The sequence below is a fragment of the Lissotriton helveticus genome, chromosome 5_1, assembly GCF_964261635.1.
Source record: "Lissotriton helveticus chromosome 5_1, aLisHel1.1, whole genome shotgun sequence".
NCBI lineage: Eukaryota > Metazoa > Chordata > Amphibia > Caudata > Salamandridae > Lissotriton > Lissotriton helveticus.
This window is the reverse complement of record NC_136065.1, coordinates 435,889,961-435,915,529: the sequence shown is the minus strand read 5'-3', so window position 1 is coordinate 435,915,529 and position 25,569 is coordinate 435,889,961. Positions and strand designations below refer to the sequence as shown.

Below are 25,569 nucleotides of genomic sequence, written 5' to 3'. Positions count from 1 at the left end.
AACAGTGGTGGGTACTAACAGTTAACACAGAAGACTACTAAGTTTGTAATGCATACTAAAGTAATATTCATTATCAACAGCACTGTTCTTAAGAGTGACCTTTGGAAGCTTCCAGTTTTTTGTTGTTGGAATTTTGTCATCATTATGTACAATGATAAACACAGATGATTATGGAGCTAAGCTGTTAAAGTTTGACACAAGACAAAGGAACAAACAAAAGAAAGGACTTAGTTACCAACTGCAGCATTTATTATAAGATGTCTTCAACTCTGACAAAAGGTACAGTTCACAAAACCACTTTTTTTTGTAGGCATCAATACATTTTGCAGCTTCAGTGTTACTTCTCTTAGGAACTAGACGAGAACAGGAGAAACCGCAGATATCTGCAGTACAAATATTTACTTTTGGGGAAAAATAAGTCAAGAGCTTAAGTTTATAATCATCTCTTCAATCGGTTTCTACTTACTCATTTAAATATGGTTTAATTAACGAAAATTTCACAAGGCACAAGGCACAGCAGGCCAAAAGAAAATCTCGCTGTGGTTAAACCTCAACAGTGCTTTAGTATTGCGTATCGTAAAGGTAGTGTCTCAAACACAGCCAGAGAAAGAAACAGCAGTATTGAGTCTGTACACACATGTATAACTAGAAGAAGAAAAGAAGACGAGAACAGCAACAATCTGTAAATATGGTGCAGACGAAGGAGTAAACATCAAACTCTCTAATGGATTTTAATGTGATAAAAACACTGAAAGACCACCATCAAACATTGCACCTACATCCTAGGCTGTTAAAATGAGAGAAAATAATACAAACTATTGATAACGTTTTTATACTTTGAGCCACTGCTGGATACAAACAGAAATAGTTGCAGACAAAATAATCAGTTTGAGAGAAAAAATCTACAATTTCTTAAGTGTTCTTCACGTACCCTAGCCACGGAAAGGAACATACATCCTACAAATGCACATGTCAACAGAATCAGGAGTTTATTTGAATGTGTTGATCTATCTTAAGCCGTAGTACCAATTTATAAACAAAAACATAAAAAAGGCAATATGTAACCTTTTCACCTACCTTTCAACTTCGCCAAGGTGACTTTTTTGTCAATTCACACTTAACTTAAACTTTTGTTAAAAAAAAGGACACGTACACATCTTTTACGTTGGTTTCAGCATTTGTAGATATTTGAGGAGTATACCTTATGTGCCCATTAACTTCAAATTTGAAAAAAAGGGGTCCTAGAAAGCATGCCTTTCTAGTCTGCTAATGTGTCAGAGCCCTATGTTTAGTAGGATTCTCTGAAAAAGAGGAACATTTCCAAATGTGAATCAATTATTGTCCTCATAAATGTACAATAATTCGGAGTAAATTCAGTATGCCATTGATTTTAATTTGGTCTTTTCATAGGAAGCGTCAGAAATAGTCATTGTTGTTTTTCTGTTTGTGGAAAATAGTTGTCATGATTAACTTGGAGAAAGATTAAGAAAGAAAGATGAATGGTAGAGACGGAGTTGGTGACACGGTCGGGCGAGGAAAAAAAGAGAGGCAAAGAGATTAAACAAAAATGACGACTACCATTAATAAGAGAGAAATGCAAAAGTGGTTTTGGTAGGGGAATAGACAGATTCATAGTGAAGAAGAGAAAGAGGAGTAAGGAGATGGAAGATAAGGGTAATACGTGAGTGGGAGAGGGACAGAAGAGGAAAAATTCAAGAAAGAAATTAGGGGAACAGAGAAAACAGCAGAGTAGTGAGAGAGTCTAGCGACAGACTGAAAGAAAGCTAAATGGGAGGAAGAACGAAGAGAAAAGTATATTAGACTTTATAAAAAGGATGATGTGCAGGTTGATTTCCCAGTTTCCTAACGCCTGCTTCCAAAACGGATTTAGAATTATAAATTTTAAGAATTGTCAGACTTTTTGCAAACCAAAAATAAATTAACTTTTCATCAATTACAGCCTGAAAAATAGGAAAAATGGCTTCCATTAAAAAAATACTTCTCTAAAGCTTTTGCCAGCATTTGCAGTTCGTCGTACAATATTGCAGAACCAACATTTTAGACAGTTTGCACTGCTTGCCGAGATCAGCGAATTACTTTTAAAACGTTCATGTTAAGGTCCGTCTTGGAAGGGTATATGACCTTTAGTTTGTCCTCGTCGTCCACGATTCGAACTTGCTCGACTACAAGTTGTGTGCTGTTTAACGTTTCTGAAGTTTTATAGAACGAAGAGCCGATCGGTCCACAGAGAGCCTCTGTCTCAGGGTCAGATATTACTTCTTCCTCCTTGTTCTCCAAGGCAAATTTGTGGAGCTCTGCCATTTTCTGGAAACATAATATTGCATAATGTTTTTATTCACAAATAGCTGGCATGTAATTTTGATCGATGATCAACAGATATAACAAAATAAATAACAAATTCCTCTCACTGGTATTCTAGTTGAAGAGCGTTATGCAAGTGAAAAAGGTAAACTCTGTTTGACAAATACAAGAGCAACCAATTGCAAAGAGACAGTGAGGCCAAAACACTAACCGGTGTTTTATAAAGGTAGGGTTTCCATTACTTTATTGGAAGACAGGATTTAAGCACAGCATCGGTACCCTTAAGTAAAAACTATTCAAACAAGGACTAGCTTTGGAATGTCAATTAACAATAAATTTACAAAACGCAAATAATTTAGGCTTTGAGGCCTTGGAATGACAGGATATACACCAAACATGTACGCACATTTCACAAAGTAAATGAAGGCTGATCTCCTGACAGACAACTTAGTAAATCAGAGCAAACTAATTTCATTTTAGGCAAGAGCTGAATGGAAGATTAATTGACAAATTTGAGAGTCAACTGGATCTGATAGGAGTCAAGATGCTCGCACCATGAAAAGCCAAAAGTGCCAACATTCTGGAGACGTACCCATCAATGGCTCTTTAAAAATTCGGAACAACTAGTGTGCATAATCAGGTAAATATCGATAAACAGCGTTTGTAAGTGAGGGGCATCAAAATGGGGCCATGATAAATACTCACTTATTAAAAGAAACGGAATTTTCAGAAAGGTTGAGAGGAAAAATAAAGGTATGGAATGCAAGTAGGCCGTGAGCCTTAAGGGCCTTAAAAGAGAGCTCTTTATCTTATATCACCCTACAGTATATGCTATTAGCATCACCGAGTAAGGCAAGGCTTTTCCAATTAAATAAACTCCTCACCATGGGGCTCCTTATGATCGCGGACGGACTTGAGTCCGTCCGCGACCATCGAGGAGGAGGGAACCTGCATGGCCTGCGGAGTTCCCTCCTCTCCAATTAGGATGTGACCGCCACCCTGGCGGTCACATCCTCTATTTTTAACATTGCGGCGGGTGCAGCTTCATGCTGCACCCGGCGCAATGTTAAAAATGCATACATTGCATTTGTATGCAGAAAGCGTCAGGCACCGCGCGGTGCCTGCCGATTACTGCATACAAATGCAGGGGGGTACCATAGGTACACGTGCACTCCCCACCCCCCTTCTCCCAGGGGGCCCGCAACGGGCCCCCGCAGTGAAGCTCCGTATGCCTTTCCACGGCGGAAAGCCCGCCGTGGAAAAGCATTTCTTTTTGGGCATCCTAATATGGCTAGCGGTGTCTGAGAGACACCGCCACCATATTAGGGCTTTTCCGCCGCGTTTGGGCGGACGTAAACCTGGACCCACCAGCCATCCTAATGTGGCGGTGGGTCTTTGGTGGGTCCGCTGCGGTTTTTCCGTATCCTCCGGGCCGGCGGAGGCTTCCGCCGGCCCGGAGGATACGGAAAAACCGGTATCCTAATCTGCCCCCTTGTTTGGTAAAGTTCGGACCTGGAGGGGAAGGCTGAAGGGTCAATAGTAAAGGGACTACAATGCAATACAGTACAAGGGCTGACATATCCCAGTTACAGGAGACAGATGATGGTCCTAACTAAGCAGCTATCTCCAAAGGAGGGGCTTTGCCAGCTGAGTTCAACACTTCTTATTTGAGCACTTAAAAACAGTCCAACTACCATTACTTCTACCAATATGAAAACGGTCGTCTTTATGGTCATGCTTTGCCCCCCATGTAAACGGTTTGTGCCACCACCCAAAGCTCTGCCTCTAGTGGCACTGAACCATGGTGGGGCAAGGCTAGCAGTGGTGCAGACGGTGAAGTGGCACCAGGGCCCTGTGGTGTGAGGTGCCCGGTTCGGTTTGCACTGGCTGCTACTGCAGCTCCTCTTAGGCCTACAGTGTTGAGCCTGCCTTACTGCAGGATTTCTAGCTACACTAAGGGAGTGTGACAGCTGGTTTGGATAATCCAATTGCCTTGGTGCCACATAACTTGAGAGCATAACCTGTATGTTGGCTGAAAACAGTCATTTGGGTAAGTATAAAACCGCTCTCACGTCACACATGCTGTTCCGTCCGCCTCTGTATTTAGTTAATTGTACCTCACCATCAGTCTAGGGCTGAGAAGCACTGCGCTGCCCTGCCTTCACACCTGGTATTTGTCCATCTGTAGCAGTGCATAACATGGATGGGAGAGGGAGCTTGAACGATCTGATCCACAGAGTGGACCTCACAACCTGCGCAGAAGCAGTGTGGGCACTCAGCCGGTGGCTGCAAGCAGGTACATTGCGACTGCAGGTAGGGGCTGCGCTGCAGCGATATTTGACCTGTAGTGTATTGTAAAACTGGCTTTAGGATCCCCTGTCGCAAAACCACCTAATATGTTATAGAGTAGAGCTATTGCTCGGAGTGAAACTAATACCTGCTGTGCAATGTAAATTATCATTTCATAGAAAAAACGAAATCTCATTACAGAAATAAATCATCCTGGAAACATAACTATCACCCACCAAGTTATCCCTAGCTGGACGGGCAAGTAAACCAACAGTTATGTTTTGAACTGAAAGAGCTACACTCAAATGTTCAGTGCGGTTGCCAGAGTGTGTTAGAGCTGCTTGCAGTGCTGCTGCCAGAGTGTGTTACAGTAGGTCGCATTGCTGTCACCACTATTGAACGCGTTTAATGTATGGCTCACCTGGCCCATGCATGCGCTTTAACCCTCCTGAGAGTGATAGGGAAACACGCCATGCAGGCATACAATATGGATCAGGGGGTGGTATGGTGTGGTTGTGTGTTTCTCTTTCAGGACTGTTCAGCATAATTTGAACAGTTGTGAATGGGGCAGATAGCATTGCTGCTGTTCTGAGTAAGTGAATGACGTTTGTAATGCTGCTGAATGGATGACTGTCAAGTAAACTTCGTGTCACGTGATACCTTTAGAAGCTCTACCCTTGTTTACCCAAGACCATGATGCGAGCTGTGACTTGACGTTTCACTTTTAACATTATAAACATAGCGTTAGTAATCCAAGCATGATAAGTCATTTCATAAAAGCCTGGCCAGACTGCATGTGTTATTCATAACACAGAAACTCTTCGCAACAATGTGTGTGTTGATGGGTCTTGCACACACAAAAAAATTTATGAATATTAGACTGAAGTGATATCTCTTATCTACACAGACTGGAGAAAACCATTGATATGCATGGCTGCACCTATAAACACCCCATGTAAAATTCAGTGCCAGGGATTCCTATACATTTGACATCCTTGGGGATGGGGTGAGATCAGAAGAGGTCTCAGGTGGGGGGTCTGCCCCAGTACAGCTGGTTTCTTCTTTGCAGTCTGCTGCTTGTAGTTTTATTTTCCCGTTATAAATGTATGACTACTGTTGCAACAAGAATGCTCCCTACATGGTAAGATGGCTTGTTTTCCTGCCCTGAGTGCCCGATTGTGTATCTGGTACCCTTTTATTGTGACCCTAACCATCACACTAAGTGAACAGACCGGGTTGTCCCCGAATATGTGAGGTCCTGGACTTGTCCAATGACCTGGAGGGGTGCATCAAATATGCCCTCATATTTGACAGAGGACTACTGCCCATTGGCTTGGGTACTGCACATACATTGTGACAGCATAGAGTGTTTTGAGATTGGTAGACCTTTTTCATCTGTGTCACTAACAGTGAGGCCAGGCGGCATTGCTTGTGCAAAGTTCTGCGTTCATGTGAATGCCCAGTACTTTACATAGACATCCTGTGTGCATGCTAAATGTGTGCATTAGTAGATAATGTGAGGAAGTCAGAGATGAAGCCAGTAGGATCCATTTTCGATGCCAATACTTAACACGGCACATACTCCTACTCATACTGGAATCTCAATCTCAAACCACAGTATGCAGCCACCACCTCTTTCTGTGCAATATGCTTTTCTGTGGCTGAAGGATGGAGATCCAGGTACAGAAGTGAGGAGGATGGAGACAGGGCTACATTTAGAAATTCCATAAAAACGTTTCGTAGGAAGTAGTTGCTGATTGGATCTTCCAAAGCACTGTCATTTGGTTGATCATAAGTTTGTGGGGTAGGACTGCAGTTTCTGATGCACAAGGCAAGGAGGATTTTATGGGAGGTCTGCCATGTTGTCTATCTCTGATTACTGCTTCAGAGAGGCTGATGATAGCCAGGTGCAGAAACCTCACACTTCAATGCACCCATGTTTGAGCCTTTCCAGTTTGGAGGCAACCCCAGTGCTGTCGGCTGTGAGAACCATCTCTCTACACAAAGGCTGTGTCTGGAAAGCATCAAATACAAGAAAGGTAAAGGAACAAATGTTTACAAATAACCAATATCACTATCCCCCTGGGTAAAATTCGAAACCATAATTTTTAGGCCACTGCGCCACTTTACACAGAGACCTGCCTTATTCAAATTAGTATCTATCCTGTTTCTCATGCGAACAGTCCATCTTGAGCTGCTAGGCACTGTGCAGCCTAGTGGTTTAAACCAGTGAGCAAGCCCAACGAGCTTTACATTGGTTACCAGTATTGTTCAGTTCAAAGATATAAACATTACTCAAACAAGTTCTCCTCCACCATAAATTTTACCTCAATGACTACTGCGAACAAAACAGGTCGAGTTCCCCATCCATGAAACTACTCCTCCTCCAATCTCGAACATATAAATGTCTCAAGTATCTCAGAACAAACGGATCAAAAAATACATCTATATCTCCAGCTGCGTCCCTCAGTGCAAATCCAACTGTACAAATAACTTAATTTTGATTGTAAAAGAAAGAATATAAAAACAAATGCACTGTAGCTGTTTAAACTCTGCAAAACAAAAAATATAAAACAATAAATGATTAGGCTCTCACTTTAGTTTACTTTGAAAGTGATGAAGACCACATAAAGTTTACGTCTCTATATAGGTTAAGTTAAAAAGAAAAGTGTTGAAATAAAAAGTAGTGCCATCATGATAAAGGTATTCTAAGGTTCTGAGTACAACAAATGTTGGTGAACCTTGTTGTGTTGTTCATCTTCTCCAGTTATAGCTAGTATTCAGTCTTTTTGGATCCGGCCTAGAGCCAGCTTTATCTGTCGCGCCAACCTCATGTAATCAAAAAAACGTACTAAATTAAAAATATATATCTATATAGGGGGATTCCTGTCAGTTCTATATAATTATTTGTCTGTTCAACTTTCATTCACATTTTACTTCTGTACACCACAATAAAGCAAGGGGAAATTAATCAGCACACTACAGCCGCTGTCTCTAGCAGTATGAGTGAAAGCATTTTGCCTGATTATATATGCTCATCCACTTAAAAAATTGCATATCAGTGCCAGGGCTTGCAGGCCAATACTTTGTCAATACTTTTTTCTTACTTTATCCTTTTTTGTTTGTTTCATGGCTACATCTATTTATCAACAATTCACAGTACCTATAATGTTGAAAGAAAATACATAATACTGTGCAACAACCACTGAGCAAAGGCCCGCTATAAATCATTAAGCCACATCCATTTCAACTAGTGACTTTCATCTCCGATTTCAACTAGGCGGTTGAGGAAGGAGGAACCGCCTTTTGGTATTCCACTGGTCCCAAACTTCCAAATTCGACACTCTGTGTCACCACCACTCTCCAATATCAGGTGGGCAGGTCCAGACAACCCCAGAATGGCACATTCAATGAGACAGTCACAGGAGCTCCCTAAGTTCATGGCTATCTAGGGCCCCAGTCAGCCCCAATCCCATCTCATTTTTAGGTCTCGCCTAGACAGCGCATGCTCGGTCTCTTCGAGACGTGTAGTATACACTCAGTGGGCTTACAGCAATACCATTGCCTTTTATTTGTTATTCCGAGCATCATTTGTAAATCCTTGCTTGTATACGTATACGGTCATTCTCCTACAAATGTCCCTACTTTTTGTATCTTGTTCCCTCTCACAGAGCATGGCCCAATTACTTGTAGCCTACACTTTTTTGTTTGTAGATTCGTTTTTGACACTATTTTTCACTTTGCTTTCTGAAAGTGTTTCTGGAAGCCTAGCCTTTGTCCGTGTGTCATCTGTTAACCTTTAAAACCTCTTGTTATAATTATTTTGCTTTCTGTATGCAATATTTAGTTGCTTTCTGTGTTCGTGTGTTGTCTGTAAAGCATTATTTTTGCATGTGTCTGCAAGGTAGCATGTGTCACCTTTTTAAAGCTATTATTTTTATTTCTGTTTATTGTGTGTTATGGCTTTTGAAAGCTATTAAAATTATGTATTTTTTTTCTGTGTTAGTGTTTCGTCTGTAAAGCTAGAAAACCTTGTGCTTCTTCTTGCAATAGCAGAGTTTACCCTAACATGGCCATACATTCCAAAGTGCTGTGTGAGTGAGAAGTCGCAGCCATCTGTTTTGTGTCATGCCGGGGAATGCACTGGCCAGTGGGAGGTAAGCATGATCAAGGTATGTTTTTACTGTGATTGTAATTACAGCAAAAAACAGTCTTTCTTTCTTCCTACCCAGAGGATATCACAAGACATCAGAGCAGTTTGTCCAAGCCTTCAGGTGTCCTGCAGTGGACAAAAGAACCCATTCAAAAGACAGCAACGGTACCCCCTGTATCCTATTTTTCCCCTCCATTTTCATTCCATAGCAGGGTAACATAGCTCGGTGGCCTCAGTGCCCAGAGCCAGCACTAAATTCGAATGCTTCGGACTTTATGAGCTAGCTGTATTGCTTCATCGAATTTAGAGCAAAGATTGCAAAAAAACACTGAAAAGCTTATTTTTTCTTTTGCTTTTTTGGTGCCATCCACTATTAATGTTGACTAACACCCCCCCCCATCTGAATGGCATAGCCAATAGCTCGCCCGTGGTCGAGACCTATTGGCTTTGCCAATGCTCATTCAATTTAATTCTCCAAGGAACAAGTCTCTCACTTATCACGACACCACATACTGCACATATGTGAAATATGAGAGACATGTTTGTTGTATTAATTTAGCAGATACCCAGTACCGTTAACCTCCGCAGCATCGTTGTGTCTGGCAATATTTCATTAATGCAGCTAGACTTGTGATGTGCAGAAAATGGTATGCTTGTTTAAATACACTTTATTTGTTTGAGACATTCCAGTGCTTTTAAACCACGTCTTCAGGTTATAATAAAACAAAGTCAATAGTACTGTTCTTTGTGTAAATAAGGCTAATATTATCCTGAGATGTGCATTAAAACAAATATAGGTTTGTATACCTGTTCTAAGTACACCTGCCGGCTAGGAATCATCCATACTGCTGCTTTACAATTAGAGGACATTTTCAATTTTTTGTCATTTAAAACTGTGTACAGCATGCATTTTGATACCAAGTTTAGAATTAGCAGGCTTGCTTTCATTTTTTAATTGTTCTTTTTGTGGTATATGGTTGAAATTGAAAACTAAAACATGCGTTGAGAACATCAAAAGGTCTCACTTTGGGATTTATTGGCTTTGTCTATGGTGAAACACCTAGCTCCTCGGCTGAAAATAAAGCTAATAAGGATGCTGCTTACCACCTTAAAATTTGTTCCTGGAACATTCGAGGACTAACCAATGAAAAAGCTGAAAGGAGAACAGCCTCCCACTTGAAGAGATAAAGCATCATCGATCTACAAGAAACTTGGTCCTTGCAAACTATCCCCTGGGAGGACTGCACCGTCTATGAAACCTATGCAATAGCATCCCAAGCAGGTGACCACACATCAGGAGGGGTGTAAATCTCTGTGGAGAACAACCTGGCCTTACAGGTTTCCTTACTCTGTGAAGGGCACAGTGACTACATTTTCCTTAAAACTCAGTCCCAGCAATCAGAAGATTGCAACTCGAAACAACAAATGATCTTTGGCTGCATTTACTTACATCCTTCTATAACCAAGCAGGAGGCAACCCTGAGCAAAATGCTCCCTGCAGTGAGAGACCTCTTCTCTAACTTTCCCAACGACATGTGGCTAATAATGGGAGACTTCAATACAAATCTAATGGAGACAGGCTTGGACTCCTCTTCCCTAACTTCACTGGACGATCAAATGTGGGCCATTCCGGGCATAAGGCAACAGTACCAACGGCAGGATGGATGCAGCACAAAGGTAGGAGCCTATCTAAACCAACTCGGCCTCTGTATTTATTTTTTTTGTGTTGACATTTTTTATTAATAAAATTTGATAAAGCGTAAATGTAGATACATATGCAGAGGAAAAAATGAGACATAGCATAAATGAGGAAATGATTCATTAAATATAACAAAGGAAACAAACAACAAATCCTCTAGAATTCATAAGGCAAAACTAAGGAAAAAAGGGAAGAAAAACGAGAAGAGAAAAAGAAAGAAAGAGAGGAAGAGAAAAAGAAAGAGGAAAAGAAAAGAAAAAGGGAAAAGGGGGTCCCAGAGCAACAAAACTAACTGTGAAATGAGATGGAAGCAAGAAGAGTGAGAAGAAACATAGGAGAGAGGAATAAAAGAGAATGAACATGGTGCGAAAAAGGTGGAATTAAGACGGAATTAAGAAGGAAGAGCAGCCGTAAAAGAAGGAGAAGAAACAGAGTCATTAACCACTGTGGTTTCCAGGAATGGAGACCAAACTTGAAGAAAAATGGAAGCTTGATCCTGCAAATTATAAATTATACGTTCGTAAGAAGCTGTTTGTATCATTGCCACCAACCATTCCTCCTGAGAAGGAGGTAATGAGGACTTCCAATGACGCAATATACACATTTTTGCCGTGGCTAGGGCAGTATGTAGGAGACGAGTCTGTGGTTTAGTAAATTTTGGAAGGCCACGAAAGTCGTGTAAAATTATATTTGCAGAGGTAAGGGGCAAAGGCAATGACATGGAGGAAGCCAAAGTCTTTCGCACAAAAAGCCAAAATGATCTAGTACGAGGGCATTCACAGATAATGTGCGTTATATCACAACTGGAAGCAGGACATCTCCAGCACAAAGAATGGGAAAGTAACTTAGCACGATGTAATTTGACCGGGGACCAGTGCCATTCATGGAGAATTTTAAAAATACTGAATTTAAGGCGAGCTTCTCGAACACCCTTATGTAATCCTTCCAAAATGAGATCCCACTGAGCATCTGAGTATGTCACAGAAAGGCGAGATTGCCACTTCAATTGAAGAGCTTTTGAAAGGGGTTGCGAAAATAGAGGATGTAAGAAAGTCTTATAAAGGCCATAGGTGACACCCTTAAAAGTTCCCCATAAATTCAAATAAGATAAAATGGGAGAAGTGGACAGTAGCTCAGGTGGGGAACCCAGACGTTTTGTGAGAGCTTGTTGAAGATGGGAATATTTACAGGATTGTGAGGGCGGAAGATGGAATTCCTCACTGAGTTGGGGAAAGGATTTAAAATTGTCACCATGGAACAGTTGTTCCAGGGAATGAATACCAGCCTCCTGCCACAGAGGCCAGGACACAGTACGACCCCACACTCGAATAGCCGAGTTAGACCATATAGGAGCATTAAAGTGAAGCCGCGAGTTAGACTTAAAGATACGGTGACTTCTTTGCCAAGACTTATACATAGCGGATAATATAGGATTTTTGGGATCAAGAGAACTGGAACCCTTACCATATAAAAGGGATACACCAGGGCCAGAAGCCAATAAGTGACGTTCAAGTGGAACCCATTGGGGGATGTCTTTAGACTTAGGTAAAAAGAAAGAAAGATGGGAAAGATGGAGGGCAAGGGAGTAATGCTCGATAGAGGGAAGACCTAAACCTCCATGCAATTGGTGGGACTTTAAATTGGCTAGGGTGAGACGCGGTTTAGCTATACCCATATAAAAAGTTAAATTTTCGAATCAATGAACCGAAGAGTAGCCAAAGGAATGGTCAAAGGGAGCATACCCAGAACATAGAGAAAACGTGGTAAGGTGACCATCTTGATCGCCTGAACCCGTCCCCAGAGGGATAAACCTAGGGCCTTCCATTTATCGAAGTCTCTTTGCATTTGCGCAATTAAAGGAGTTAAATTGTCCGTGACAACACTATCCAATCCCCTATTGAGGAGTATACCTAAGTATTTAAGCCGAGAGGGTTGCCAATGAAATGGAAAACCAGAGATGGCGTCCTTCGTAGTACCAATGGGCATAGGTAATGCTTCGCTCTTGTCCCAGTTTATCTTATATCCAGAGAAAGAAGAAAAATCATCAATGACACGGAGGAGAGCAGGGAGAGAGCAGGGAAGATCAGTAAGTGTAAGAAGAATGTCATCAGCATATAAATAAATTTTGGAGTGACCAATTGGAAGAGGAGTGCCCACTACATCAGCCGATTGACGAATTGCAGCAGCTAGAGGTTCCATAGCCAAAAGGAAAAGAAGAGGGGAGAGTGGCCAACCCTGGCGAGTACCCCGTCGGATAGGAAATGGAGTAGAAAGAAAACCACCACAGTTAACTTGAGCAGATGGGCTATCATAAAGTAGTCGTACTTTAGCTATGAACTGATAACCTAATCCAAATCTTTGCATGACGGTAAAAAGGTATTCCCATTCGATGCGGTCAAATGCTTTTTCAGCATCCAAAGAGAGAAGGAGGGCATCATCGGCAAGATGCTTAGCTGACCACAAGGCATGGGAGAGAGTACGTAAGTGATTGCGAGAGGAACGACCGGGAACAAAACCTACTTGGGAGTTATGAATTAAAGAAGGTAAAATCTTGCGGAGTCGTGATGCAAGAATGCTAGCAAGGATCTTAACATCAGAATTCAAGAGAGATATAGGACGATAACTGCCACACAATAGAGGAACTTTGCCAGGTTTAGGCAGAACCGCTGTGATGGCTTTGTTAGAGATAGGACCAAGAGAAGATTCCTCCACGGCCTCCCCAAAGGCAGCATGAAGAGTATCAATCATGCTCTGACCAGTCCATTTAAAAAATTCAAGAGGAAAACCATCATCCCCCGGAGCTTTATGGCACGGCAAGGCAGATACAGCTGAGGAGATTTCATCCATCGTGATAGGTCCTTCCAGTAGAGCTCTTCCATCATCGGAGAGTCGTGGAAGATGTACTGCATCTAGAAATTTAGACATTGCTAGCGTATCTACCTGAGTGCCTGGAGAATAAAGAGATCTATAAAATGAGGCACACTCCTCAACTATGTCTTGTGGCCGAGTAAGGACATCGCCACCTCTTGATTTAATCGCTGGAATCGCCATAGCGGCCTCTCTTTGACGCAGCTGCGCAGCCAATAATCGACCAGCCTTCTCCCCTTGTTCATAATGACGACCTTTCATCTTTTGCAAGGCATATTCTGCCTTAGAAGTAAAAAGAGTATTGAGGGCCATGCGTGCTTGTTCCAATAACTTACGATTTTGGAGAGTCGGTTTCGAAATATATAGTTGAGAGAGTCGACGAATATCCTTTTCCAGATCAAGTTGTTTGGCAGCGTTCTGTTTATTATAAAGAGCTGCGTCCCGCATAAGTTGACCTCTGATGGTTGCCTTAGCCGCTGCCCAGACCATTATTTTAGAGGAAACCGAATCTTCATTATTGAGAAGATAATCACGGAAGTGGGATTGCAAAAGAAGTTTACCCGCTGGCGTTTTATAATTGTTGATATTCAAACGCCACGGTTTGCGCCCCGGACTCATAAGACCCAAGTCTAGAGATAGAAGAACAGGGGAGTGATCAGATATAGCTGCTTCTAAAATCTGGGAATCAGTAACCAATCGGACTGAATGTTGAGAAAGAAGAAAATAATCAAGGCGCGAAAACGTACCGTGAGTAGAAGAAAAAAAGTGTACTCCTTATCCTGTGGGTGACTTATTCTTCAATGGTCAACAAGACCAGTGTCAGTAAGGATGTCACAAAAAATGGCTCTGTCCGAAGCGTTGTTAATGTCAATGCAGCCTGTTCTGTCAAGAGCAGGATCCGGTGCCAAATTCCAATCACCGCCGATGAGAAATTGAGAAGCATTTATTTCCGTAAGAAGACGATTAAGTCTAAGAAAAAATTGTTTTTTGGAGCCTAGCGGAGCGTATACAGAACCGAGACAAATGAAGGAATTGCCAAGCTTTAGTTTAACAAATACATATCGACCTTCCGGGTCAAACCATGACTTTAGAATTGTGAAAGGAAGTGACTTCCGAAAAAGGATGGCTACTCCGCATTTACGAATAGGATTAGGATTTGTGGGATCAGGTTTAGAGACTGAACTATGTATGACTTTACCAACCCAGTCCCTGCTGAGTTTACTAGACTCAATATCGTCCAAATGAGTCTCCAGTAAGAGAGCAACATCCACAGGTTTAGAATGTAAATAGGAAAGAACTTTCTTGCGTTTTATGTAATGGGTGAGGCCATGAACATTACAAGAAATCACAGACAACGGATGGGTAAAAGGCATGAGAATAGGAATAAGTAAACAAGAAGTGAGGAAGAGGAGAGATAAAAAAAGAATAGAAATGCTACTCTGGGGAAAATAAATAAATAAATAAGTAGGGAAATGAAGAAGGAAAGAAGGAAAAAGAAAAGGAAAAGGAAGAGTAGATAGGAAAGTAGAAGAGGAAAAACAACCTGGACTGTAAACTGCGGGTCTGGGTACACCTAGAGCAACGCCAAGGGAGACCGGGCCCCCTTCGAGCAAAGAAGAGTGGGGTTCTAGAGGATAAATGGTAACATGAGATATATAAAGCACAATATAACAAAATAACATCATCAAAATCGGAATCAACTCCTCTTCATCCCCTCCGAGAAACTGTCATCAATAAACCCCCAACCTAAATATTACATGAGAGGAACATGAGGAGAGTAAATAAAAGCAAGGAGGAGGAAGCAAAAGGAAGACAAGATATAGAAGAGAAAAGGCAGAAGAAAAATATAGCAATGTATCGCATCAGGACCAGTAAAGTAGAAAGAATTATTAAAGGTATGATACAAGAACCAAACAAAAGGAGAGTAATGAAAGCAAGTAGGATGAAATAAAAGAAAACATATTACATAATAGAGGAGGTGTGGAAGATAGAGTGAAATAAATATGAAAGGTAAACGAGAGGATGAGAAATCCACATCAATATAAAGAAGAGTGGAAAGGAAATGGTAAGTATAAATGATAATGCATATTAATAGGAGCAGACTATCCAAAGCGGAAAGTCTAACAAAGAAGATAAAGAATGTCATGTGTAGCAACCAGCACAACATCATAAAGAAAAAAAGAAAAAAATGCTTTTACTCATAGGCCTCTGTATTTTTAAATGGAAGACTCGAATCCGATTCGCCTGCCGCTTATACGCATGTATCCTTCTCCAGAATGGCCACTCTGGACTACATTTGGATTTCGGTCGCTCACTTCCCTCTAGTGCAGGATTTCGTGGTAACTCCCTCACCGGAAAGTGATCATGCCATTCTCATGTGCAAAGTGTAATCGCCGCAGTGCCTTCGGTCAGTAACCCAGCTGGGAAAGAAGACTACTTGGAACCTGGAAGAAAGGTACAGTGGACCCTGGACCTTCAGGGCCTAATTGAAGAGAGGGTGGACCATTTCCTAGATAAATTGTTCAAGAGTCTGACTGCAACATCGTGGGAAATGGCAGTAGAAGACCTTAGAGAAAACTTAGCCTCAAAGATAACTAAAAGGCCAAACAAACCCACCACAAATACACCCCATTTTATTGAGAACAAGGAAACCACAATGAAAATTAAACGCAAATTAAACAACTTATTGGGCAGGCATGCCTATGATGACGCTCAACACAAATTTATTCGCAAAAAGATATCGATGACTCGCAAGGAGTACAGGAAAGCAAGATTCACTTACCTGAAGACGAAAGAAGATCACCTCTGGGCAACAGCTCACGAAATAATAAAATCAAAGGTCCAAAGAAGATGTTGGAGCTGGGTAAACAAGGGTGCCAGATCCGCCCAACCATCAACCGTAACAAATATTGCTCATGCTGAATGGGAGGTTCACATTGAAACACTCACATAGAGCCCGTTAGCAACAATCGGCTTGGCCATCACAGCTCTAGCCACATCAACCCTCATATTGGACCGGAGCACACTATTAAGATCACACCAACCCAAGTCGCATTTATCATGAATTAAATGCGCCCTGGAGATTTGCCCGGCCCAAATGGTATACCAACAAAGGTGTACAAAGCCTCGACGCACAAGTGGGCTGCACTTTTGGCCACCCTATTCAAGAATAACGGAATGTGCGGGCCTATTTCTGATGAGGCGCTCTTCTTGTCCCTATCCACAAAAAAGGTTCTCGATCTAGCCCCGATAACTGCCGGATAATCGCCCTCCTTGACGCTGAAGGGAAGGCCTATGCAAGCACTCTACTTCAAGAACTAACAACTTGGGTGGAAGACCGCAAACTGATACCCTACACTCAAATCAGCTTCCAATAGGGTTGCCACATTGAAGTCAACTTGATCGGTCTACCTCCCATGATGGAGGGCACACTCGCTAGAAAAGAAAGACGCTATATCTGGGGTTCATCGACTTCCGAACAGCTTTTGATAGCGTTGCTCGTCCCCGATTGTGGGAAAAATGAAAGAACTGGGGCATTTCACAATCCCTATTGAACGCTGTTAGAAATGGGATTTCTGGTTGGTTAAGGCATGCGCCAAAGCCAGGCAGAAACCACCACTCTAGTCAGTGCAAGCGAGTTACACACTGAAGATAACCCCTGCTCACCCCCTTGGTAGCTTGGCACGAGCAGTTAGGCTTATCCCAGTGGCAATGAGTAAAGCATTTGCGCGACACACTAGGCACACCACAAAAGAAACTCCACACAAGGTTATATCAAAAATAGCCTTGTATTATCTAAAAACATTAGAATCATAATCACACATATACACCATGCCAACTGGCACAAGGTAGTGATTTACAGGGGATTATATACATGGCAGGGCCAATCGGGCCACTGTCAGAACCATCAGAAAGCACAAGTAATAAAACACAACCATTAACTACTGGCCAAATACTGTACACCGCATCAGCAACATGAACATGAATTATGTCTGCATCATCTTAGGCGTAGGCACAGTATGCATCTGGTGGCAGCGTTGGGATGCGGAGCGAAGACTCCATTGGCGTTGTCCCCTCCGCCTTTCCTTCCCCTGCGAGGCTCCAACTTCAGGTCTGCTAAGGCGGGGTAGGCTCCCGCCCACCGTCCGGCATCACTCTGCCTGACTCCCGCCCTGGGCATGTCCAGTCCTTGGCGCCTATCTGGGGAGCACCCAAGACTTCCTCTCTTCTACCAGTTGGCCGCCCTCCTCCAGGCAATCCCTGCCTGACCTTCGGCGGCGGCCGCAACAGTCCGTGGCTCCAGTCCTGAGGCACAGAAATGTGGGGTAGGCTCCCACTTCTCAGTGAGCAATGCGGGGTAGGTTCCCGCTCAAAGTGGCAAGGAATGAGAAATAGGCTCCCGCTTCTCCTCCCAGCAGCAAGGGGGCATCCCCACGCCGGGATTCCCCCAGAAGATTACGCAGCACAGCGGCACTGCTAGGCTCATACGCCCCCTCTCTGGGGATACAGCAATAAAGAGGTAGCACTCACGAGGTGCTAGAATCCAGGAGCCCAAGGACAAAGCTGGGCCCAGGCAGGCCAGCTCACAGGGCCCTCTAGCAGAGGGGCAGTCCGTCATGGCGGTTCCTCCTGGGGCCCAGCAGGCATAAGTACCACCCAAACAGCACACATTACATGGGGTTACAGCAAGCCCTGCAAGTCCTGCAAGCCCTGTGAGTTCTCCGATTGGCTGGCTGTTGGGATTTTAGAAATTAAATTGGAGCCATTACTGTTGCCTGTCAAAAAATTGGAGGTGTTGCGGAAATGAATTTAAAAAGAGAGGCGGTGTCTCAGAGATAACTATTGTGAAGAAATTAAATGTATATTTAACTAATTTGTTTAAATCTTGCGGGACTCATGGGATTGTGAATAGTAAAGAGGATTAGAGTGGGAATGCATATTGTGGTACTTTTTTTTAGAGGAAGTTTGTAAGAGATAAGTAATGTGATGATTAGAATGTTAATTTTTCAAAACTTGTATTAGATGTTACGATAGCGTGAGACTCCATCGAGATCATAGAAGAAGTAGGTGATGTTTAAAACCCTCTTGTATGCACACTTGTTACTGTAGGAAGGAGTCTTAATGGAGATGGTGTGTATCAGAGTCTACTGTTTAAGTCCATTGGCTTGGTAGGATTTGAGAGTAGAGTTAAGGCTCTTCCCACACCCTAAGATGCACACCCATCATTAAAGAGAGGGTTGTTAGTGTGGAGGATAGTCCCTGCCGCAGCATACTATGCACACCCATCATCCAAGAGAGAGGCCTCAGCGGAGAGGCCAGTCTCTCTACCCACTCTCTAGTATGCACACCCGTCATCCTAGAAAGAGGTCTGGAAGTAGAGGTCAGCCTATCCATACAGCCTACTGTGGCCACTCGTCATCTGAGAGAGAGGTTTGACAGGAGAGGGCAGTCCCTCCCCAAACACTAGTACACATATCAGTCATCTGAGATGTGTCAAAGGAAAGGTCAGTCCACGCACACATATTACTACGCTAACCTGTCATTTGAAAGAGAGGTCTGACAGGAGAGGCCAGTCCATGTTCACACCCTAATATGCACACTTGTCACCTGAGGAGAGGCCAGTCCACGAACATACCTTAATATGCTCACTCATCATCTGAGAAAGAGGTCTGACAAGTAATAGTAGTCCCTCTCCACTCACCACTACACGCACCTGACATCTAAGAGGTCTTAGCATAGAGACCAGTCTCTCTCTACACACCCATCTACACATGCCTGTCATCTGAGAAAGGGGTCTGGAATGAGAGGTCTGTCACTCCCCCTAAGGTAACCCATCATCTGAGAGAGAAGTCTGAGAGGAGAGGTCAGTCCATCTACACACTCGACTATGCACACCTGTTATCTGAGAAAGAGGTCTGGAAAGAGAGGGCTGCCCCTCCCCACACACTACTACGCGCACTCATAATCTGACACAGAGATCTAAACGTAGAGGCCAGTCTATCCATACAGTATACTATGCACACCCATCATCTGTTAGATTTTGCGTACATCTCACAAGACTTGCATGGAAAATTAAAAGGCCTGCCACAAGGTGTTGTACGATCACACAATAGTTTCACCAGATTGTATGGGGAGAAGTTAAAAAAAATAAAAAATGGCCAAGGCTCAACCATTCTTATTACATGGCTGAAGAAATGCTGCGTTGTGATAGAGTGCAGAACCAGAGATAGCTCAGTTTGTTCTTGGTGCTTTGGCGGAGAAGGAAGTCGGTTTGAGTTTGGATCAACAGAAGTGAATTCAATTGCATCTGAAAGAGACTGCTGTCTTCATCTGCTTTCAAGAAAACTCCAAGTTCAGGTAATTAACAATATATGTTATAAACTTTGCTGTGAAGTGTCAGTAAGTGTACTAATGTTGGTCAACTTATTCTATAGCAAGTTTTCAAAGTATAAAGATGTTTGGGGAGGTGTAGATCTCCTAATATCGTTTTTGAGAGGTAGACAGACTCCAGAGAGATATCAGCAAGTATTGCAGATTGTGTTTTGAAAAATGAAGTGTTCCAACTGTATTTACTTGTAAGTAAAGGATGTAGTGTTAGTCAAATTATAGAACAAAGAATGTGAAATGTCTTCATACAAACCCTAGTGTTTTTATGGACCGCACTGTACATACACTTTAGCCTAATGAAATGTTTGAGTGGCAATATTGGTATTTCTAGAGAGAAACAAAGTGCTCATTGTTAGCAAAGGTGTCTCAAGAAGAATGTGTTACTTTATAAACTTTTATGAAATCAGGTTTGATGGCATGTTATAATTTGTGAAAAAAATGCACTGGGTGAGTTTGGAGTTTTTCTTGAGAAAGGAATAACAGGGTAGTGGTATAGTAGATATAAATATGTGATTGTGGCTGAAATATGTAGAAAACGTTACAGAATAAAGTAAAGAATTACTTTTAGGATTTATGGACTAGTGTGTAACTTTACATTTTTTGATTCACTTGTCTTTTTGTAGGAGGAAAATGGAAAACAGGTGTTGTTAAGAAAATAACCATGTAAGAAAATACATAGAAGAGAAAGAGAAGTCTTTTGAAAAAACAAGAAATAATGACTGTGGAAAGTCAGAAAAAAGTATTATTGGGAGAGCTAATAATGTTTGTATTGCATAGGGGCACATTTGTGATCTTGGACAAGCTTGTCCTGTGTAGGTCTTCTTGCTTCCGAGGAAATAATTATCTGCTTACATAAGCAGCATAAAAGAGCCTTGCTAACTCAAGAACTTTCCAGTTCTGCCCGAGCAATCTATCCTTTGTGATTCTTTTTTTTTTTTTTTATTGTACTTTCTAAATGTGCTACTTTGCTGAGACTATTTTGCTACCTAGCCTAGGAGGAAACTCAAGACTGTGGCAGGATAAGGTGGCTAAAAGACAGAAAAAGATTCTCTATGCACATCAAAATTCAGTAGGCAAATAAAGCAAATAGGAGGAAAACATTAGTGCCTGCTGATGAGCAATATATATATATATATATATATATATATATATATATATATATATATATATATATATATATATATATATATATATATATATATATATATATATATATATATAGTACTATGCACACCCAGTATGCTACAGAGAATTATTAATGGGGAAGTAAATTATTTGATACTCAACTATAGTGACTTCTCATCCAACAGTGTGGTCTCACTAGACTTAAAGTAACATCAGAGGTGGATTTCTCAGTGACAACATTAACATTTTGAACTAAATAAAAACCAGAAATTCAGCAGTTATATTTAGCAGCACTAACGTTAACTTGTAGCCATGCACTGCTTATCACCTCACTTATGACATCACTCACAACATGCTCTATGGCATCATTGATGACATCACTGACGACATCTCAAATGATCGTTAATGTTGTCACTGAGAAATTCACCTAATTATAACGTTACTTTAACCTTTGTTTTGTTTTTCCAGAGAATATATATAAGACCGAATGACAAAAACCAGAAATATAACTGGTGATAAACAAATAATAATCTTTGTGCACCTCTACACTGCGTGCGAGACAGGTATCCAGCCATCCTCTATTATAAACCTACTTGTAGTATCTGGTTTATTCAGCACTAGACATTAAGACACTCCGATTGCAACATTTTCAGCAAATATTGAGGTAGAGGGCGAATGATTTATTTTCCCCCAAATTACATTTAAATCTGCTTTGTCATCTTAACATGAATAGGTTGTTTTCTTCACAACAAATGAGGAAAAACATTTACAAGAATTTTGTTATACAAAAGGGTTTCTCGAACGTTTCCCAGAGAGGGCACACTTTTAGGGTCAAAGCCTACCAGATAGCACAGCTGGAAGGCTTCCCTGACGAAGAATTCAACCCATTGCTTACCATCGGCTTTGCAACTCACATTTGCTTGCTTTCAATTTGCTGACTTTGTTTTAGGCTGTCCAGCATGCCTTTGTTACTCTTGTGGAGCATATCCTATTTACCGCATTCTTCCACAAGTGCTCGCTTTCTGTTAACAGGCCTTTAAATGTTGTTCTTATCTTGTCAAATTTGCGTGCATTCAAAGGCAGAGGTCAAATGTGAGGCTCTGTCTTCCCAGGGCGCTTTCTGTTCACTTTTCCTTCTCTGACTTCAAAGTGAGGAGCTTTATCTGACAATCAGGGTGTGTGAAAGGGGGTGTTTTTTTCCCTTTGATTCTGTGTAGTGTTTTCTCATCTTTAGGTCTCGCGACCTATCGATGCGTGCATGCGCATCGAGCGGAGCGAGAATTCAAGCGGCGAAAACATCATGAAACCACCAGCTTTTTGCTGGCGTTTTCATGGCGTTTTCTTGCAGTTCATGTGAACCACGTGAGCAACATGCACGCGCATTCACGGCCAGGGCTTCTCCTCCCCTAATTATTCATGGCCGGCCGCAGGCCGGCCGTACTTTCAGTTTCCCGCTTCTCCTCCCCTAATCATTCATTCCGGCCGCTCACAGCACATCAAAGGGCTTTGCCCAGCGTGCGCTCTACATTCTCTCCCCAGCCAGCTTCCCCCAGGCCGTGTTCCCTCATCCCTCGCACCCCCTCCTCCTTCATGCCCCCACCATTTGCTTCCATTTGTTTTGGCTTGTTTTGGAAGTATGTTGTTGTTATTCCAACTCGTGTAAAACTTCAGTCCTTTCAATTTTTGTCGCTTTTACTTTTTAAAGAATCTTGCAAGGATTTCCGCTGTGTGCTGTCTCTACCGGAAGCTGGGATCTACAGGAAAAGGCTAGGTGTGTGAGGACAGTCAGCGCTTCTTCACAGTTCCAGGGCGCTTGTCACTCTGTGAGGCCCCTCCGTGCTAGACGAGGCCTTTCACTACCTTTTGAGAGCTCTCACTTGGTGAGAGACCTCTTGTGCCAATCCACAGTACCAGAACCATCGCAGCGAGCCCCCTCACTTTGCAAGATCTGTGTGTCTCTTGTAGTGCCAGACCTCTCACCTATGCACGAAACCCACTTTCCCTCTCCATGGGCAGGGCCTCTCTCGGCCTCTGTGTGATCTCTTTTCACAGCGCTCGGCCTCTCATCACTGCTGTGTGAGACACCTCAATACTGTGTCAGCTGAGACCTCTCTCCTTTGCTTCCTAAAACTGAACTGCTGCGCCTGGCATGTCAATCTCTCTTTCTAGGGTTTGATTAAGGCCACTGGAATTATGCGATTGTGAGGCTGCGGCAATTTCAGCATAATTATAGATTTGTCACGTAATCCACCATCTGCCGCATAACCTGCAGCTAAAACAAAACAAAAATAGTTTCTACCTCAATTAGGTCAAAATTATACTGTGCAAAGGAAGGCCCATTGCAAAGCTAGACTGTTCACCTTTCTTTTGCTTATTGCTATATTTGGGTATTAAACTTGTACAATGCCCAGACAGTGTTACAAAATTTAACAAGCATTGGCATTGCCAATAGGTCTCGCTTGTGGGACCTTATAAGTATTTAGTTTTGCAGCACAATATCCTTGTTGCATAATCGGATATTGTGCTGCAAAACTAAATACTTATAAGGTCCCCAAGCGAGACCTATTGGCAATGCCAATGCTTGTTTTCATTTGCTCTCCCTGCCTCTGTTCCACCTTCTGGGTGGGTACTGAGCAGAGCACTTCACAATTGTATTTTACTTACTGAATGAAGCCTTTTATTTTAGCACACACCATTTAAATGTCTGTAAATTAACTGTGCATATATTACAAAAAATATTAAAATTAGGGGGAAAGCACAAATTAAGCACTGTTTTTGTAATTTTGAAGTGTGCCAGAAACGAAAATTTGAATATGATCAAAACAAATCATCATTTATCTTTATTTCGGTTATAAAAACATAAAAGTACACATAGCAGCATAGGTTTAAAAACATAGTAAATTGTAAACATTTCAATTCATTAAAAGGAAATGTCGGCTTCTAACTAAGAAGAAACTTAGTAGGGCCTTTTTGTCAAACCCTATAATCTAGCAACTGTTCATGTGCTGAGATAAACAATTACTTGAAATCACATAAAAGGAGCCATAATCCAAATTTTACTTAAAGTGCCTGGTGCGTTAGGGAAGTAATACCTCTTATCCTGAGATACCATATGGAGTTTAGGTAGCTGCCAACCAAATAAAAAACACACCTCCTAGTGTCTGCCCTACATATTTTCTAGCCCAGCCAAGCCCAAGGAGGCGGCACAGAGGGATTATCCAGCGAGTATATTGTTTAGTGTACACACTACAGAAAAACAGTAGGTGCTCGTCATCCTCAACTGACCGACAACTCATGGGGCAAAGATTGGTGGTGCTACCATTACACCTCCAAGAGGAAGTAAAAGAAGCAGTTGGTAAAATCCTTACTCTAAATCTGATACAAAGGGACCTAGACAATGGCATATTCACATAGTTCATAAAATCTTCAAAGTAAAAAACACATTTAAAAGACGAGTCAAAACAAATCAATACACTAGGTGATGCCAATTCTCACACATTATCGTTTGTGCACTGCAAAGTTTTAAATGTAAAACTGTATGCCTGAGCATATGTAATTGTAATTTCTATTGAAAATCTGTTGTCTCTAATAGCAGTGCACTACCACATCATGCATACTCCACTCTGCACTACTCCAGTCTACTCCACTCTATGCCCTGCCACTCTACTCCACAACATATTACTCTATTCCACTCTATTACACCCTTCTCCACTCTATGCCCCACTACTGTACTCCATGACATAATACTCTACCCCACCCTACGACACTACTCCACTCCATGCAACTACCCTCTATGCCATTCTACTCAACTGTACAATACTCAACTTTAAGAAACGCCAATCTATCCCACTCCTCTTTAGGTTACTCTACTCCTCTTATGACGCTCTAAGCCCCTCCGCTCTCCTATAGTTCACGCCACTTTACTCCACTCTCCGACACTCGAGTCTATGGCACTTTACTCCACAATAGTCCGCTCCATTCTACACCACTCAACTCCACTCCACAGTACTCTACTCAACTCTAGGCCACTCTACTCTACTACACTCCATGACACTCTACTCCACAGTACACCACTCTACTTATCGCACTCTCCGCCAAACCACTCTACACACTGCATCACCCCACGCCACTCTAATACACACTCCTCCACTCTACGACACTCTTCACCCCTCTACTCCACTCTATGACATTCCAGTCAATGACACGCTACAACACTCCACGCTCTGACCCTCCATGACACTCCACACCACTACATAACCCTCTACTCCACAGGATGTCACTCTACTCCACTCAACGCCCCTCTACTTTACAACACTCTACTTCACTCTATGCCATTCCACTCTACAAAACATTACTCTACAATTTCACCCTAGTCTATGACACTCAATGCCACTCCACTTTACAACACTCTACTACTCGACGCCACCCCAATCTACGACAATGTATACCACTCCACGGCACTCTACGACCCTCAACACCACTCCACTCTACACCACTTCACGACACTCAATTCTACTCCACAACACTGCATGACACTCCTCTCTACTCTACGCCTCTACAATACTCGCCTACACTCTACTCTCCTCTACACCACTAACATTAGCCACGCTGAACAGCAGCCATGCTAGTGTTCAACATGGCTAAAATACATTGGTAGAATCAATAGTTCTCGCTTAGTCGAGAAATACTGTCAGCATGCCAAGGTAAATCTTTCAGCAGCTCTCCT

General features: G+C 42.2%; 1 protein-coding gene across 1 annotated transcript in view; it reads right to left on the bottom strand.

Moving 5' to 3' along the window:
• Window positions 1-227: 227 nt before the first annotated feature.
• The window catches only part of LRRC47 (leucine rich repeat containing 47), a 184,292-nt gene continuing 158,950 nt past the window's right edge, over window positions 228-25,569 (bottom strand). The window contains exon 7 of the mRNA XM_078642635.1: window positions 228-2,325. Within this exon, the coding sequence (XP_078498761.1) occupies window positions 2,086-2,325 (240 nt within the window). The 3' untranslated portion in view covers window positions 228-2,085. The remainder of the gene's footprint in view (window positions 2,326-25,569) is intronic.